Below are 11728 nucleotides of genomic sequence, written 5' to 3'. Positions count from 1 at the left end.
TAAAGTTGACACGGTGTTGTGACATTAATCCCAAAGCTACAGATCAAAGTCTGTTTAAACATGATTAAAAGATATTAAAGCCGCAGGTTGTTTAGGTACACGCTCACACACAAGCACAAGTCTGGGTTCTCAGCAACGGTAGTGCTGTTTTTTACGATCGTTATCAACGGATTTCTGTCAAAAAAGGGTCTCTATGTTCAAACCCACGGTCCTGCTTTCGTTCCTGCAGCGGACTCTGACGCTCCTGAGGCAAACATTCAGTCATGGTCACTTTGGCAATAACGGAGTCGCAAGAGATAATCTGCCTTTCACCAGCTACTTCTCTTACAATGAACACCACTCGTGTTTTCAGGTTCGAACCTGGTCACCAGCTCAAGTATCAGAGGCGCAAATATATCGTCATCACAACACAGCCTCACCTCAATTTGATACATTTGGAACAGTCAGTATTACAAGTGAACACCACACATTCAAACACTAACGTTTTGAGTCACTGAAATCACAGCAACAACAAGCCTCAGTCAGACAGTCACATTTATGAGCGCATTTTTAAGGGGATAATCAGAAAAACAACTCTGTTATGATGAAAAACAAAGCGGTAGTGATGAACTAAAGTGCCACATCATTTAAATACACACGTAAATAGTCAAATAAGGAGCAATGACGCACACAAAATGACCAACCTTCCTTATATGTTGAATTTCCATCGAGCCCAATTCAAACCGAATCCAAATGCGCAAAGGATTACGAGACAATCCCTGCTCAATATTTGGAAATATATCAACATATTGAACCCTTTCTTTTGTATTCAGCCTCGCAATAAAGGGATACACGCTGCTATTTGAAGAACAGGTGGTAAACAAAAACACACACGCACTCAGCACGCTCAAGCTGTTGCAGATATAATTTGTTTTATTTAATAAATAAAGTACAAATTACATTTGTGAATTCGACCAGCGGGCCGTGAGGTATTCCATAAGCAGCCTACAGGGTTAACTCAAATTAGTAACAAACACCTACTGTCGAAAACGAACAGAATCTCCCTGATAATCCAGACTATCATCGCTACTCTAAGTGGAACAGGTTATATGTACTTGTAGGTAGTTGATGGACATCTAGGTAGTCACTCGTGTCGTGGATTATAAATGGAAGATTTTTTTTTAATCTCCAGAAGATGCGAGCAGTAAATCAGTCAAAGTTCTACCAACAGGGAATAAACAACATTATTGGTTCTTTTTTTCTTCTTTTTCTTTAAACAAACTATGATGACTTTCGGAATAGACGACAAATAAAGCTACAAACACACACCTATCCATAAAACAAAGGACGACATTAAGGAGGTATTAATTCAAAATAAAATGGGCACTGCTAGAAGTGTGCAAGAGGAAGGTAGTCGCGTCAAACTGGTGGTCGCCCGAACATGCGTTTTTTTTTTTTATACAAACCGTTAGACAGATTCGAAAGGCTCACGGTCACTCGTCCTTTGACGCGCCCTCTTTGTTAAACTTCTTCATCTTCATCCTGCGGTTCTGGAACCAGATCTTGACCTGTCTCTCCGTGAGGTTGAGCAGCCGGGCCACCTCGTAGCGCCGGTCCCGGGTCAGGTACGTGTTAAAGAGGAACTCCTTCTCCAGCTCCAGGATCTGGTGTTTGGTGTACGGACAGCGTTTTTTCCTCGTGGCACTCGCGTGGAGCCAGTTGGACACTGGGTTATCTGGGGAGAGTGGGGGGTTCGACACTGGTGTGACGCGCAGGACATGGGTTTACAGCTCTAATCTGCCCGCGCTTAGCTGCTATAAACGACAAATGTGTGAGGACTTACTCGGATCCAGTGCTGGTTTTTCCTCCGCCTCCTCGTTCAGGTCCACTGCTGCCCCGGATAGTGGGTCTTTATCCAAGGAGGGCGATGCCACATTGGTGTAGTCGGAAAGCAGCAGCGTGGTGTGCGAAACGTCGGCTCTCCCACCGAAACCCTCGGGTTTGATTCCGTAGTGAGACGGTAATCCGGTCATCGGCAGAGCACCGGACATGGGCTCCAGCATCCACGACTGGTAGCGGCTCTCAGTCTCGAGTGGGCCTTGTGGGTGCCCATAGTGGTGGTGGTGGTGGTACACGGTGGGGAACTGCGTCGGGACGTGGCTCCACGACGCGCCGAATACAGGCGCTTTGGACGGGAATGTGCAGTCGCTGTGCTCGTTGACGGACGGAGGCTGGCGTGGCGGCTGGAAGCCAGAGCCGGACTGGAACCTCGGCACCGAGAGCTCCTCGCTCTCCGGCAGAATGAGGGAGTCCACATAGTAGCTGCTCACCGCTCCGGATGTCGACATGGCAAAGAGCGGCTACTCTCACATGCACGCAGCCGAATAAAAAACACACACGCACTCGGGCCACAAACAAACACACACACACACACCAGCCTCACAAAATGTTGGGAAATCTAGTAGCAACTTGGCCCCTCACGCCGCGACTGTGGGCTTGTAACGAGGAGACACGCCGGCGCGCGATTGGACGGCGCCGTCACGTGACCGCGCGCCAGAACAATAACGAATAAATCAATCGCGGCGCTCATTAATGACGCGCGTTTTTAATCTTGAGCGGAATATGAGCGCAAATATGACAGTAAAGCGGCGTTTACGGCCGTTTCTGCTCGTTCACACGTTTGGGTCCCTTTTTTAAGCCGTTTCACCTGTTTTATGATGATTTCCAATGTTTTTATGAGCCGCTTTATGGGACGCGGACGTCCTTTAACACCGACGCGTTTCATCACACGCGCACGCTGGAAGTCCGATATTCACGAATAAGACTCTGTAATTGTTGTCTAGCTTCTTTAATGGAGCAATTTCATTGTCTTTTATGCAAGTTTTTTTTTTTTTTTTTTGTCTTAGAATGTTCGATTGAGAGGTAATTGGATCCACTTTAATGATACTTTTTTATTATTATTAATTATTCTCCAGAGCAAGTAAGTAAGAATCGATCTTAATACACGGATTGTTTTTTATTATTATTAATTAAACATAGCCTGTATGGCATCTGTTTATACGCATTTAGTTTCATTTCATTAGTTTCTGAGTGGAGTTTTTTGTGAGCGTCATGCTTTATTTTGCTTTTTATCGCAACACATTCGACTCCCATAACTTCTTTAATGTTGCAGGCGCATCGGTTCTTGAATTAATTGGCAACACATGGCGGATGTTTGTACATTTATTTGGCTGTTATTTATCACCTTTTTCTCTAAACTAATAAATATCGTCATTCTGTGCGCCTGCTCCTGCATCTTCATCTCTGCACAATAATGAAGGTGAAGTTGTGCACAGCTGAACTGAAAACGTCAGCAATATTTGTTTATCATTATTTAAAAGGCAGTGAATGCAGCATTGCGAGTTTTTCGCTGAATTATTAGCTTTAAACTGAAACGTTTCCAAAACGTTTGCAGTATGAATATTATTTTCTGTCCAACACACAACCTCAGCGGCGTGGACACGATAAAATGCGTATTCAACTGGCAGTACTTAAAAAAACACATTCTCAAAAGTGATGTTACGTATCGATAAGTGGGCGGAAATCGATATTTGGACAGCGATGAGTTTGATCTGCTGAAGTTTCGTTGGATATGTGTGACCTAGTTCACACTTGCGTTCGTCCATATGTCAGAATCATCGCCGCCATTAACAAAATGACGCGGAATAAAGTTCCACATTCCTCAAGCTAAAAATACACTGGTCGTGTTGTGCCTGTGTTTTTATACTTTAGGTATGAATTACGTGATGGACTGTAGAACAAACGATAGTGTAAAGCGACACAATGACACTAGATTGAGATTTAATGTGTTGCTGAAATATTGGGGTGCAGAAATAGGAAGATTATTTTTGGCATCAAGAAGGCTGGTGTGGTTGCCTTCAGGAGGGATTTAAATAGCAACATGCGTATTTACTTAACGAATGCGTTCATTTTAGGGGAAAAAACTAATATTGAATCACCTTTTCTACTAGTCTGTTTGAAAAAAAAAAAAAAGATCATCTATGGAGGTAAATTCCTGAATGGTGATGTTGAAGGAACAAATTTGAATGAATTTACTCGAAAATAGATTCATGTATTTCTTTATTTTTGCGCGTCAGGCGATTGTCAGATTTAACAGACACACACAAGCAGCAACAGCTGACACACAACCCACAAGGCCACAGCTCTTCGTTTATGACCCTGACAATAGATGGACGCTGATAATACGCACTCTAGTTTCACCTGACTGGTTGTTGCGCATTATTTGGCAGACATCAAACGCCAGTGCGCCTCTGTTAGTGCACTCAGACACCTTTGGCGCAGGAAACACACCAGCATGCTCTCAGGCTGTAAAACCTAAATCAGGGGGTGTTTTTGTGTCCAGCCGGTTTTAAAGCAGGGGGCTATTCAGGTCTTTTGGCTCTGCTGATAACAGCAAGCGGATCTAAATATCGCCATAAAGCCCATTGCTCTCCTTTTGTCTGATGGCGCAGCGGAAGCGCCATCGCCCCAAGGAGGTCGCTGTTGCGCAATTCACCTTCCCCTTCCCTGCCGCTGCTGCAGTGGTCGTAACCGAGGCCTTGTCTGGCGGGTCTGCGTCACCACTGACACACACACACACACACACACACACACACACACACACACGGACACACACGTTCTTAATCCCAAATCCAGCGCGTAAATTGCAGCTTTAGACGCATTTTGGATCACACACACACTCACACGCATACTGCGGCAAATTTAAGCGACCGCCCACTAAGACATACGTCAAATATAGGTCACTTAAAATGAAAAAAAAAAACACGCTTTCTTTCATCTGGCACGTTCGACGTTCAGAACTGGGGCAATTGAGACAGTGTCATGTTGCAGAGTTTTCAAACAGACCCCAACAACATGAAACTACCTAAACCACTCGGCAGTCGATCCGCTGCTGATACAATCCAGCCACATCAGTGTCCAAAATATCCCAAGCAACATGCTGGTGTCATGGCGGCGGCAGAGATCCACCGCAATAAACACTTACCGCCAGAGCCCCGCGCGTAATGCTGTGCGTAATTCCTGTATCCAGAACGAAGCGCTGTTTTCAAGTTATCCAGACTCGCTTTTTTTTTTTTGGAGGAGATCGGGGCCTCCTCTCCGTCTGAAAGACTCTCCCACGACTGAAGCCGCTCACAGGAGAGGAAGAAAGCTCATATAGCAGCCAGTCATAAAACTCCACAATAGCCGGCTGCAGCCATAGACGACTAACAGCCTAATATCTTTATTATTTCCGATCCCCATTAGCCTTTGGGGCGCGTTCCTTCAGCTGTTTCACACGCACGACACAACACACGTATAAACCAGCCGTGGCTTACTATAATTTATTCAGCATTACACAAAACAACACTTTTATATATACACAGAAATATACAAGATCAAACACCTTTTGGATTTGGGGGATTGAAGGTGCGTAAAATAGCGTCGACTCATGTTCACATCTAACCCAACACAACATCTAATGCTCACGTTAATGGGAGGGTTTTTGTGGCCACGCAAAATTCCCGATGAGATTAAACCAAAATTCATGATGGTTGTGACAGTTAAGACAATCTCTTTCTTTTGTTTGTACTCCACTGACGACATCTATCTAACCACAATATCCACAACACAAACATCAGGGAAGTCTGATCTGAAACATGAGGCTTCAGGGGGAAATCAAAGTGCGTGAAATGATGTCGCGGACAGTGTGCTCCTGTGTGAGTGCGCCTGCTTTCATAGAGTTATTCTAGGATCCATCAGGAGAAGCCGTAATTGGAGGTCAGCTCCCGAATCCGGTTCTCCCGCGTCATTTTCTTCAATTTCATTCTGCGATTCTGGAACCAGATTTTCACCTGTCTGTCCGTCAGATGGACGCTTTTACTGATCTCCAGGCGGCGCTCTCGAGTCAGGTACATGTTGAAGAGGAATTCCTTCTCCAGCTCCAGTGTTTGGTGTTTGGTGTACGGACAGCGCTTCTTCCGACCGCTTTTCGCCGTCAGCCAGTTCACGGTGTTCTCGCTTTTTGGGTCTCCTGCAAGAACAGAGCCAGAGATTTATATCTGCGTCAGTGTGTGTGTGTGTGTGTGTGTGTGTGTGTGTGTGTGTGTGTGTGTGTGTGTGTGTGTGTGTGTGTGTGTGCGTGTGTGTGTGTGTGTGTGTGTGTGTGTTTGATTGGTTTATCCGTTCTTGGCATAGCACCTCCTGGTAAAGACATGTTGCTTCGACACTTTTAAGTTTAAGTTTGCTTAATAGTCCTGGTTTAGTTTATCAATTTGTTCTGGATGGTTAGGTTTAGTGCGAGAGGCTGGGGAGAGCATTATGTCGGTGAGTGGTCCTCCTCAAGTCCTAACAAGGACATAAATACGAACATGTGTGTGTGTGTGTGCGCGCGCGGGCGCGTGTGTCAGAGAGCTTATCGTAATTGTGCGTTAAAAAGAAACAGCAGCCAAAAACGTGTGTGTGCGTGTCTGTGTTCATTACGCATTTATCAATATAAAAAATAAGAAATACAAAAATGTGGAAACCCAAAAAAAGCGCGTGGCACATTATCGCGTGTACACATGTGCTACAAATGTTATTTTTGAACGCGTCATTTAATGCGTAGAAAAGCCGATGCGTCATGCAGCATTAACAATGCTATAAAGTATTTCACTAATACAGTATACCTATACTAATACTGTAATTACACATTACATAACAATTGCAGGTGAAAACTTTAAACTGTCTTTGGTAAAATGAAAAACGTTCTCTTGAGAATTAGTATTGTAGTATATTGTCATATCTGTGTAATTATACATCATTATAATGTGCAGGAGCAAAATCATTTTATCAGCTGATAATGGGGAAATAACAGAATAATGAAGTGATATAAAGGGGTAAACTGGAGTGTTGGAGTGTGTGTGTGTCTACATCTTTGTGAGAACCTGTATGTTTTTAATTAACAAAGTGAGGACTTTGGATTTTGGCCAGTCCTGACTTTGTCAAGCCACAGTTTGAGGGTTAAAACTAGAAAGTATCTATCCTGGGGAGGCCCAATCTTTGGTCAAAAACACCTCCTTGTGGGGACCTCATACCTTGTGGGGCCCTTTTCCTGAACCCCACAAGGTTCTGCCTCAATTTGAGGATGAAGACTTCAAAGCAAGGTCATTATAACTAGGTTGTTTGGTTCAGCGTCTTGGTTAAGTTTAGCCATGGGTTTTGGTTGGCGGTGAGGCTGGGGAAAAAACTGTGTGGGGGTGTTTCATTTATATATATATATATATATATATATATATATATATATATATATATATATATATATATATATATATATATATATATATATATATATATATATATATATATATATATATATATATATATATATATATATAAAATGCGTAATGAACACAGACACGCACACACACGTTTTTGGCTGCTGTTTCTTTTTAACGCACATATATATATATATATATATATATATATGAATGGTGGGGGAAAAATCGTTTTACTTAAGAGGATGGTAGCCATGGCAACACCCAGCAAGAAACATGCAACTGTCCCATGCAACTCATCAGCAACCCCTTGATGTCTCCACTGAAGAGATCCTGCTGGATGAGGACAACTGCAGACATCAAATGAAACCATATTGGTCTGACAACACTGACTGTGTATTGGCTTGTATTGACCCCAGATCAGGAATAGTAAGCAGCAGTCGATGGTTTAATAACTTCAGCCTTCCATTCAGCCTCAGAAGACTAGAGTCAGACTGAGTCTGGACCATGCAGCTGCAGAAGTATTCGGAAGTTGGAACTGGCAGCTGAGACTGACAACACGTTGGCAGCCTTGGGATGTGTTGATAGCCATACGGTGATTTACATGGAACACCCATACGCCCACGACAACTGAAAACCTGGCCAGGTATCACCAGCACGGTGCCTGCGGGCACCAGCTCTCCAGCCAGGACTGTGACACTGTGAGAGGATCGGTTTGAAATCTTGTGATCAGGTTTCCCATCTTGTTAAATCATTTAACATCAATGATCAGAACGTCAGTTATCGTTCATGACACAACATTGTCAAAAGTAAACTGTGCAACGTTGGTTATTTTAGTGTGGAAGAAGTGGCTCAGTTCTTATCTCTGTATCTCGCTGATCCGAGTGTTGATCCCACGAAATGACAATCCCTGCATGCTGTGTGCATGACAGCACACAACAGTGAGTGTTAGTATGAAGAACATGTGCCAGTCATGTTTGTAGCTCGAATGTTGAGTCACTCATTTGGAGCAACCCGGTTCCATCCAGGGGGGCGTGACACTTCATTCCACATATTCAAATAGGATTCAACATCCATGCGGAGCTGGAACCATGACAGTGATCTGGTCTCACAGCTCTGCTTTACATGTCAAACTACCAGGGTGAAGACAATGGATGAACACTAGAGGCCAAAGGGTCAGCAGCGACTTTGACTTCCGAGTTTAATGTCACAGTTTCTCACTAGGGATCACGTGTCGACCTGACTTGTTGCTTTCAGACCATAGGATTTGACTGAATAATTGGAATGTAATTTAAGGGTTTTTTTTCAATGACAAGTGCAGTTGATGGACAGTTATGTTCATCTTGTAATACAATATGTGTCTGTATATATATATATATATATATATATATATATATATATATATATATATATATATATATATATATATATGTATATATATATGTGTGTGTGTGTGTGTGTGTGTGTGTGGTCCTTGTATAGTTGTACTTGTGGGGATCAATTCTTGGAAACACACCTACTTGTGTGGACCTTGTGGATTTGTGGGGACATTTTGCTGGTGCCCACAAGTTTAAGCCTCAATTTGAGGATTAAACCTTCAAAATAACTGGGTCATTATAATTGAATTTAAATTCAGTTTAGGTCCCGGAAAAGATTAGCCATTCGTTTTGGATGGTTCAGATTAGGGTGAGAGGCTGGGGAAAGCATGATGGCCATGCCATCTCCCGGCAAAACATAAGAACATAAACCGTGTGTGTGTCTGACTTAAAAAAAATGGCTGCCGATATCACCCTGCCACATTTCCATGTCAGGAGCTCTCAATCTGAATAGCATGAAACTTGAATGAACATGAAGCAGCTGTTGACGCCAGGTCAAATCAAATATTTTCTATATCTGTATATGCTTATAAAATATGAGCCAACAAAGTAACATCCAAATCATTTTTTGAGCGTGAAAAGCTCCAGAATAACAGCTGAGACTAGAGAAAAGCAAATCAGGATTAACGCACCGTCTCGCCACCAGAGACGGTTAAAAGCCAAAATGCCTCGTAACCTGAACGCAACAATGTTTGAGACTGAACTCACACATTACCTGCCGCACATGAAACCTTCCCCGAGCAAACAAAGCGAGCCCTTACGGGTCACGATATGGCGCCATTGCTATAGAGACTGCAGCACTAAATTGATAGCATCTGGATTTGCTCAAGTCCGCTTTAAGTGGCATATATTTCAATATAAGCCCACAAAGACGCGATTAAAGCAGGAAGAGAAGAACAGTAAATCAAAGCGTCTTAAGGGAGGAACAAAAGGCACCGCTTTGGTTTTACGCACACAATTCCCGTTCAAGTCCATGAGGTCATTATCAGAAATGATGCATTTATCTATTCGTTTTAATGTCGTTACACTCTGGGATTAAACCAGATGTGTGTCAAGGTTCAACCTGCAACTTCAGCGTGGAAACCAAACACGCTTTTACGCACCAGCTATCACAGAACTGTCGGCACCTGGCGCGTGTAACACATGGAATGCTGGGATTGAGCCTCTAAAATGTCTCCTTAACCCGCCACTGTGGAAATGACATTGAGACTAAACAAGTCCGACGGTGAGAGTTCGTGTTTACCTTTGCCGGGGTTTGTCGCTCTGTCTTTGTCGTTCTCATCGTCAGCTGACGAGGCGTCTTCCTCCTCCGTGGACTCCTGCGCCTCCTCGCTCGCCGGAGCGGCGCGGGGCTCCGCGGCCACCGGCGGTGCGCGCTTCTCCGCGCTTTCCTGCGCGGTGGCCGGGACTGAAGAAGTGGAAGTCGGCGGTGTGTGGAAGCGGACTGCGGCGGCGGGGTGTTGGCCAAAGTGAGAATGGGAAGGGTTCGGCTCGGGGCCGCTGCTGTTGTAAAGTTTATGAGAATGTGCGTGCGTCTGAGACAAGCGGAAGTAGCCCGGCACAGGCACCGAGCCACCGCCGCCATCGCTGACTGTGCAAGACGCCAGAGCAGATGTTGTTAACCTGGAGTATGTGAGGTCTTCCGCGGTGGAGGCTTTGGGGCATTTGGGCTGCTCGTACAAGCAGTAGGTGCTCTCTTCCTTAATGGTCTGCGGGAAGGAGCAGGGCGCGACCTGGACCGGCTGCTCTTGATCCATCCGACATGACCTCTGCGCGTCCATCCACATCTCCATACTGGACATGTAGGTGCTGGGGGCCATGTTTTGGGTCACATCGCCCCGTTTACCTGCGGTGAAGTATCCATAGTTGTGTAGTCCGTAAGGCACCTCATTGGCTGTGCTGTGGGGAACACACACTCCGGCGTAGTGAGCCCCATTGCTCTCAGCGCGGCCGCCGATCAGTGAGTCCACTAAAAACACATTCCCTGACGGACTGTCCGAACATGACATTATTCTGCTGTATTTTGGCGAAGGGAGACGATAGCCCCTTCTGGCTGACATTTCTTGAGCAAAACATGCTGGATATGATTAGACGCACCCCCCGCGCCCCCCTCCACCGTGTGGACTGGGAGACCAATAAAAATCTTGAAAGAGGCTAAGTCCCGCCCTCTTTCAGGCTGCGTAACAACCAGACCAATGTCTGTCACGGAGCAGAGGAAAGAGACAGAACTGCAATCAGCGGTCGTCCACCTCCATTAATGCGCCACCGTTCCCAGCGCAGCGGTGACGTCCAGCCTGGCGCACCAGACGCCTTCTCAATTATTCATCTCACTGGAGCAGCTTCCCAAAACATTTGCCCCGAACTGGAACCCAACCTCGCTTTAATGGCGTCCTTTTAAACATGAGATTCTTGACAAAAAACAAGCAGAGAAATGCGCAAAAAAGACGAGTAACATACGATTTTACATGAGCAGAGACATAAAGAAGCAAAGGCTCAGGGATTTCAAAGTGATAAACTTTAGCTTTTTGACTGTAGCAAGAATTCGCCTCTGGCCAGTGACAGCGCAGAAGGCGTTTGTTTTTAAATATATATAAGGCGCACCCAAAAGCTGCCGGACAGCCCGAGGTCCGAACACACTGACGCGGAATACTGTAAACACATAAATACAAACAACGCCGCGCTTGGTGACTTTTGTTGTTCTTCTCGGCACCACCTGCATGAATTATAAATATCTGCTTCAGCGCCTCTTATATCCTCATAATATCGCGCCAGAATGTTGACTTATTTTACCGTAAATTCGCTGATACAGGCGAGAAAAACAAGTCAGCAGAATCCTGAATTTACAACAGAAACAACTTCATAAAAGCCCTAAGAGTATTCTCCGTGAGTCCAGGGGTAGTTTTATATATTTCTTAAATCCTACGATGTTCTTTTTACATGCACTTTTTATCCCTATATTTTTTTCAATACTCTGGCTTTGAGCTATTTTAACGCTATTTAAAATTCAACACCAATATTCTTGTGTTTTCTTTGTTCGATTTCAATGCTAGTGCACTATAGTTTGAATGCATCTGTTTGTAT

At 44.5% G+C, this 11728-nt stretch overlaps 2 protein-coding genes across 2 annotated transcripts; both read right to left on the bottom strand.

Moving 5' to 3' along the window:
* Window positions 1–912: 912 nt before the first annotated feature.
* LOC128757175 (homeobox protein Hox-A9-like) lies at window positions 913–2523 on the bottom strand. The gene is made up of 2 exons (XM_053862273.1): window positions 1823–2523; window positions 913–1714 (listed from the first exon to the last, which is right to left on the bottom strand). The coding sequence occupies exons 1-2, from the start codon at window positions 2325–2327 to the stop codon at window positions 1473–1475; spliced, it is 747 nt and encodes a 248-aa protein (XP_053718248.1). The 5' UTR covers window positions 2328–2523; the 3' UTR covers window positions 913–1472.
* Window positions 2524–5486: 2963 nt separating this feature from the next.
* Window positions 5487–10707, bottom strand: LOC128757371 (homeobox protein Hox-A10-like). The gene is made up of 2 exons (XM_053862592.1): window positions 9891–10707; window positions 5487–6049 (listed from the first exon to the last, which is right to left on the bottom strand). Exons 1-2 carry the CDS (start codon window positions 10705–10707, stop codon window positions 5775–5777), a joined length of 1092 nt encoding a protein of 363 aa, XP_053718567.1. The 3' UTR covers window positions 5487–5774.
* Window positions 10708–11728: the final 1021 nt, after the last annotated feature.

The sequence above is a fragment of the Synchiropus splendidus genome, chromosome 4, assembly GCF_027744825.2.
Source record: "Synchiropus splendidus isolate RoL2022-P1 chromosome 4, RoL_Sspl_1.0, whole genome shotgun sequence".
NCBI classification, from domain to species: domain Eukaryota; kingdom Metazoa; phylum Chordata; class Actinopteri; order Syngnathiformes; family Callionymidae; genus Synchiropus; species Synchiropus splendidus.
The sequence above is the reverse complement of the archived record's forward strand: the minus strand, read 5'-3'. Positions and strand labels throughout refer to the sequence as shown.

Bases quoted from the DNA above. Each gene is read 5' to 3' on its own strand.
- LOC128757175 (XM_053862273.1), bottom strand. From the start codon at position 2,327: ATGTCGACATCCGGAGCGGTGAGCAGCTACTATGTGGACTCCCTCATT. The intron at 1,715-1,822 runs GTAAGTCCTCAC...CACTCTCCCCAG, and splicing joins AAAACCAGCACTGGATCCGA to ATAACCCAGTGTCCAACTGG.
- LOC128757371 (XM_053862592.1), bottom strand. From the start codon at position 10,707: ATGTCAGCCAGAAGGGGCTATCGTCTCCCTTCGCCAAAATACAGCAGA. The intron at 6,050-9,890 runs GTAAACACGAAC...CTGTTCTTGCAG, and splicing joins AGCGACAAACCCCGGCAAAG to GAGACCCAAAAAGCGAGAAC.